We start from the raw sequence: 6916 nt of genomic DNA, 5'->3' as shown, positions 1-6916 counted from the left end.
TTCACTGATCACACATACACACACACACACACACACACACACACACAATCACTTCACAACTCAGGTGACAGGTATCTAATCCTTCCAGAATTTTTCCAGGTACCTCACCTCATTTGCCAACAGCTCTTTCAAAATTCACCCTCTGTGCTGCACTGAGATGGAATTCGAGGGGGAGGGGCGGTTCATGCAACCCAGTTTCTGGTGTAATTGTACTCTTTCGGATACACTACGTGTAGAAAGAAAACAGCACAAGGCTATTAGAGTCACAGATGGCTGTGAGCTGCCATGTGGGTGCTAGGAACTGAGCCTGAGTCCTCTGTAAGAGCCTACTGGGCCATCTGTGCACATACCTACATACATACCTATACACATATAAAGTAAAATTAAATCTTGATTTATTTAGTGAAATATTAAAAATATGCTGAAGTTATTATCTGACTTCTGGAGCAGATTCAAGTAATTTCAACATAGCATTCCACTTATCCCAGGGTAGAATTTGATCACAGTAGTCATGTGACTATGTCCAAAGTAGTTTTCTGAACCCAAGAAGTCTAATTCTCTCTCCCTCTCCCTCTCTCTTTCTCTCTCTGAAGAAAAAAATATTTATTTTATTTTATATGCATTTGCCTGGATGTGTATGTATGCACTACATGCACACACAGTGCCTACATATGCCAGAAAAGCACATCAGATCCCCAGAGCTAGATTCACAGATGGCTGTGAGCTGCCATGTGGGTGCTGGGAACTGAAACTGAGTCCTCTGCAAGAGCCTACTGGGCCATTTCTCTGGCCTCTTTGTCTAGTTCTTTCAGACCTAACACATGCACATGATTAGCTGACAAAAAAACAAAGAAAGAAAAGAAAGAAAGAAAGAAAGAAAGAAAGAAAGAAAGAAAGAAAGAAAGAAAGAAAGGGAGGAAGGAAGAAAGAAAGAAAACTGATACAAAGAAGTTTTACAGAGAGTAAGATTGTCATCTTACACCCAGCATAGAAAACATTTTTGTGTAAACCCTTAAGCCCTCCCATCTCCCTCTTTCTGCCATCTTCCCTGGCGGTCACCATGGTGCGAATGAATGTTCTGGCAGATGCTCTCAAGAGCATCCACAACACTGAGAAGAGAGGCAAATGCCAGGTCCTCATCAGGCTGTGTGGTAAAGTCATCATTTGGTTCTTAACCGTGATGATGAAGCACAGATGCACTGGCGAATTCGAGATCATTGATGATCACAGAGCTGGGAAGATTGTGTGAACCTCACAGGAAGGTTGAACAAGTGTGGAGTTATAAGCCCTAGATCTGATGTTCAACTTAAAGACCTAGAGAAATGGCAGAACAATCTGCTCCCATCACTGCAGTTTGGTTTCATTGTGCTGACAACCTCGGCTGGCATCATGGACCATGAGAAGAGGCAAGACGAAAACATACAGGAGGGAAAAAAATCCTGGGATTCTTTTTTTTTTTTTTTTTTTTTAATGTAAAGCATAAATAAAAAGTTTTCATGGACAAGAACAAACAAACAAAGAAACAAACAAAGTCCTCCAATCTCTCCATTTGTAGAGAGCTGAGACCAGGACAGAGGGAGAAATGGAGAACCCAGTGTGGTGGAAGGAAATACAGTGAGTGTTTGAAGTGGCCTGATCTGCCATGCTTGCATTATGGAGCAGTAAGGGGAGATGAGGCAAAACAGATCTGTAGGCTGGGACTAGAAAAAAACACAGAGCTGTCTCATGCTAGCACCCAACAGGTGCACAGCTCACCACACCTATGGTACTGAAGATACCACATGTGGCACAGCTGTCTACTCAGAGGTCCATGAGTGTTGGCCACAGCCAGGGGCTTCCAGAACAGGAAGCTCCCTCTTTCTGGGGACTCTGGTGCTTATTTACCCAAAAGTTTGCCTGGACAGGAGATTCTGTGGATATGGTTAGAGTCGAAAAGAATTAAGGACGCAGATGTGAATGAAACAGTCATGAAAAGTCACCCTGGCTTTACATGATGCAAGTTCTGTATAAAAACAGCTGAAAATAAAGTTCTGATTCAGCAGTGTGAACCTGCACAGTTATATGTTCTTAGATATTTTGTAAAACGTCAACAATGATATTGATATAATATGTGCATGTAATTAGGTCTGGGAGTGTTGCTCAGTGGTAGAGTGCTTGCCAAACATGCCCAAGATCCCAGTGCACTCCTCAGGACCATAAAAAAGAAGTAAATATAATTAATAGGATACAATTAATGTTATATTAGCAAATATAATATTATCATGAAAATTAGAAGTTCTTGAGTTCAGTGTCTAGTAAGTAGTGAAAATTTTGTCAGTCTTATTCTTAATATTATATTCATGCATTCCTCACATATAATTCTGAAATATTCATATCTATAATTCTTTGAGCAAGAATCTACCCCAGAGACAAGGCCTCCTTATACTGCACAGGTTGTGAACTCTGGAACTGAAGGAATCCTTTGGCCTTACTTGTACCATAGCTACACTCCATACTGGAGTGTCGCTGCACTGAGTTCATGGACATACTTCTCTGGCCAGAATTCTGATTATACCTTTATACATTTCTTTTATGATCACTTAGATCAAATAATGGGATTATATTCACTATATCCCACATTTTACAAAATTTCCTCAGTGGTAACCATTAACAGTCACTTTTATTAGCTTACTAGGGAAATCTCTTAAGAGGGCATTTTTAAAATTCTTGCAATAAATGTTATTTGGTGAATTGTGGACCTGAGGCTTATGTACAAAAGCAGTGTCTTTAGAACTTCTTTATAATAGGCCATTAACACGGATAAGAAAGTGAAGCCATGCATGTCTGTCTGTTGCCAGTAAGCTTCAAGTGAGGCACAAGACAGCATTGGTCCTGAGACTCTGCTGCCCCTGGCCTCCAGAGATCTTTGTAGGTCATTCCAGCCTAGCATGCCTTTCTTAACACCTGCTGCAAAGCCCTCACTTTGCATTGCTATAGGACTTTCAGATCCCTCCTTGTCCGTTGACCTTTCTAGCCAAGGATGTGACTTTTGACTAACCTTTGGCCTGTGGGTCAGCAGTTAAGCTGTCCGTTATCCCCAACCCCTTTCATCTTTTGCCATTTTAAGGACAATGGCAGTATGGTATGCATAATTTAATACTTATTTTGGCTAGCCAAGCCATTCCTAGGTGATGAAATTCACAAGGCAGGTGCTGTAAGAGATATTATTGGATGGTAATTATGGGAAACTTTAAAGAGAAGCATTAGACTGTGCTGTAGAAAATATTTACTCTCACTCAGGGGCTTCTACCCTGCCTTTGGTCATTCAGTTCTGGGATAAATGACACACAACCTTTAAATATATAATAATCCTTAGTCAGCACTAGAGCTGGACAGATATCTACCCTCTATGCTATTATGTCTATTTCCCTGCCAATAACCCTACAATATGTCTTGCCATGTTCCATGAGCTGCTCTTAACCAGCCTTCATGGCCATGATTTCAAGATTCTTATCCTATGGTGTCTTACCACTGGGATCTTATGTGGTAAAACTGTCTAGAAAAGGAAAGGAAAGAAAGGAAAAGAGAGGAAAGGAGAGGAGAGGAGAGGAGAGGAGAGGAAAGAAAAGGAGAGGAAAGGAAAGGGAAGGGAAGGGAAGGGAAGGAAAGAAAGGGGGAGGGAAGGGAATGGGAGGGAAGAGGAGGGAAGGGAAGGGAAAGAAGATAGGGTGTTGCTGTGAGGATGTCAGCTGAGGGAAAAGATGTCAGTTGATGTAAACTTTTTTCTAAAGGACTATGAAAAGGACTTTTTTCAAGTCAGGACAGAGACCCTAAAAGTGAATATGCTTAGTATGTTGATGAAATTGTACTTAAAAATTAAAGAATGAGGGGCTGGAGAGATGGCTCAGCAGGTAAGAGGACTGACTGGTCTTCCGAAGGTTCTGAGTTCAAATCCCAGCAACCACATGGTGGCTCACAACCACTCGTAATGAGATCTGACAGCCTCTTCTGGTGCGTCTGAAGTCAGCTACAGTGTACTTATTTATAATTAAAAAAAATAAAGAATGATTTATTTTCTTAAATAATTTATTTGTAATAAATTAACAGTTAAATAGCAAATTATAATCAATGGTCACAAAACATACTAAGAGATTTAAAAAATCTTTGGTTGGCACAACTACTCACATTCTACAAAGCATGATAATTTTGTGCCACAAAAAGCATATGAAGATCACTAAATGCTTTCAGGAAAAGGTTAACATAATGTTAAGGCGCTTTTGTTTGTTTTCAAGCCCAGATACTCGTTGACTGATCAGCACTAAGGAAAAGCTACAGAGGGTCCAGAGACCGGCATCTGTGTCTGAGACCTTTGCTGATGGCCCTGAGACCTTTAGAAAGTCATTCTAAAACTCCCTGGACCTTTTTTTCTTCTCTGTGAAATGGAGTAACCAAGCAGACAGTCTATATAAAGCAAGTTCCTGCTTGGATGTGGTTGCTTAACATTTCCATTACAGTCCAAAGAAGACCAAACACTCACTTTAGTTCAAGGAACAGAGGAACATAGTTAGAAAATTTGGCTTAACTTTTCTGTTAGACCCATAAATGATACATAAACAGATGTAGCATCCGGTAGGCTATAATGCATTCAAAGTATGAAATCTTACTGCTAGGACCACCATGCCTCGACATGAAGATACTAGAGAAAACCATACAGAGAGTTTTGAATTAGCTTCCAGTCTCACACATATCATGGCTATTTGGACCTGATGTGATAACACTTCTCCTCCTTCTCCTCCTCATCCTCCTCCTCCTCCTCCTCCTCCTCCTCCTCCTCCTTCTCCTCCTCCTCCTCCTCTTCCTCCTCCTTCTTCTTCTTCAACAGATGTTAATTTATTACAACTTGTTATAGAAATTTTGAGGTGAATAAATATTTTAAGAAGCACATCACATATAATAATATTGCAAAGATTTATTCATCTTCAAAAGGATTTCCTCTAGGGGCTCTTGAAATAATCATCCCCCTCATTTAGTGTAATTACAACTCAACTTCCTCGTGTCATTTGGTGTCCTTGTAGCATTTCAGGAGTGGCCCTCTCTGAGCACAGACAAAAGCCTCAGCAAGCTGGAAAAAGTGCATTCTGTGTATCACACAAAAATTCTGTGTCTAAGGACAGAGGGCCCCTGTGCCATAATCTCTCTGTACTGTTTCTGTGGGGAGATTAAGCAAGTACAGATTAAATAAAGGACTTAGAGGGGAAGCCGGTGTGCTCTAAGTGCACCAGCTAAACTGACCTTAGTGATGTAGTGACCTCATTTGTTACTTATAAAGAAAATACTTTCTAGAGAGACAAAGAAGCTTAAATTTCTATATTGTGTAGATATCGAAAATTTATAACCACAAACCATAGATTTCCCACCTGTAATTCAAAATATTATAAAGCCAAAAATCTCTGGGGAAATAAAATGTTCCAGAGATAGATATTATCTGCATTTGGGGCTCAGCTACTGGACTTATCTTTGAGTCCAGGGACCAGGGAGGTTCGTAGTGATAAGACCCACAGTACGCTACTGATTTACTGGGTGCTACCCTGCCCCAGCTTAAGAATGAGCAATTGCTCTGTGGGAGCAGGAAGACAAAATCAAATGCACTAGTACATTAGCATCTGGTATTCTATTTCTATTGTTTACTCTCAGTGAGTCATAAAATGGCAGTGTTTGGATTTTCATAATTTTATAGGACTTATCTCAGCATGAATCTGGGCTGAATTAAAAGTGTCAATACCAAGTATGTCAAACTAAGGATTGGCTTACTTTGTTTAGCTAACTTCTATAAGAAAGCTGTGAAGTCCAGTTCACAAATTAAAAAGGTTTTTTCCTTACATGGACGAAATCCACTATTTGGCCTCAGAAACAGTATATGTATACAAGGCTCAACTGAAGTCGAAAATCATGATTCCACAGAGGTCGAAGGAGCCTTTCCACACACATGATCCTCACTGCTCTGCTCCAGAGAGGGCCCCATGGCTCTCCCGGGTTGGTTTCCATAGTGGCTATCTCTTCTATTCATCAGTCTTAACACTTATTGTATTTGACCTCAATCAAACATGTCTCCTTTTTTTCAAAGTAAACTTTTAAATATACTCAGAGGGCAACAAGCATTGTTCTTTCATCTGAGATCCAGTCATGAGCAAGACGGCAGTTTTAAACTTAGAGCTGTTTTGTTTCACTGGTTTTTTTTGTTTTGTTTTGTTTTGTTTTGTTTCGTCTGCCTGAAGTTCTGGGGTAATGGGGCCAGGGCAATATTGCTCAAGTGTCCTTTCAGTTCTCAGCTGCCATCCCAGTCACTTCCTGTGTCATACCGCTCCACAGCATGAGAGCAGGTGACTCTTTAACCAGTTGCTGCCCTGGGTGCTGACTGTCCCTGCCACCCTAGGGAGCCCCATGGCTTGGGCCAGGAGAAGAAACTCGGTAGTCATTCAGTAGAGATCTGTCATCCACATCGGGCAAGTGGGGCTTTTGGGGAAAGAGCCCCAGAACGTTTCCCTGAGCAGCGACCCCTGTCTGCTGCAGGCTCTGCTCGCCCAAGACTTGGACCAAGAAGTTGATATACCTCATTGCCAAGCGAAGGGTCTCATTTTTGCTCAGTTTCTTGTCTGGAGGGTGAGTAGGGATGAGTTTCCTCAGCTTGGCAAAGGCACTGTTGACACTCTGTTGCCTCCACCGCTCCCTGGTATTTGTGAAGATCTTTCTGGTCATGTCCAGTTTTCCTGCCATGGGAGAGAAAAAGAGGCTTTGGTGGCCACAACCTTGAAGGGGCACAGTTATCATCACATGTTCTCCCAAGAACCTGCAGTGTTTGCGCTTCTCAACTCATACTTTAGTAGAAATCCATTTTGACTAAAAATTTTAAAGACATGTTTTGGAAATGTCTTTTTTA

At 41.2% G+C, this 6916-nt stretch overlaps 1 protein-coding gene and 1 pseudogene across 1 annotated transcript in view; one reads left to right on the top strand and one right to left on the bottom strand.

Moving 5' to 3' along the window:
* The first annotated feature begins 1048 nt into the window (after positions 1-1048).
* LOC116096029 lies at positions 1049-1448 on the top strand (annotated as a pseudogene).
* Positions 1449-4926: 3478 nt separating this feature from the next.
* Tal2 (TAL bHLH transcription factor 2) overlaps positions 4927-6916 on the bottom strand; it is a 6183-nt gene continuing 4193 nt past the window's right edge. Inside the window, exon 2 of the mRNA XM_031377432.1 lies at positions 4927-6746. Coding sequence (XP_031233292.1) covers positions 6409-6735 — 327 coding nt within the window. The 5' untranslated portion in view covers positions 6736-6746 and the 3' untranslated portion in view covers positions 4927-6408. The remainder of the gene's footprint in view (positions 6747-6916) is intronic.

This window comes from Mastomys coucha, unplaced genomic scaffold (assembly GCF_008632895.1).
Source record: "Mastomys coucha isolate ucsf_1 unplaced genomic scaffold, UCSF_Mcou_1 pScaffold18, whole genome shotgun sequence".
NCBI classification, from domain to species: domain Eukaryota; kingdom Metazoa; phylum Chordata; class Mammalia; order Rodentia; family Muridae; genus Mastomys; species Mastomys coucha.
Note: the sequence above shows the minus strand (reverse complement) of the source record. Positions and strands in the feature narration are given on the sequence as shown.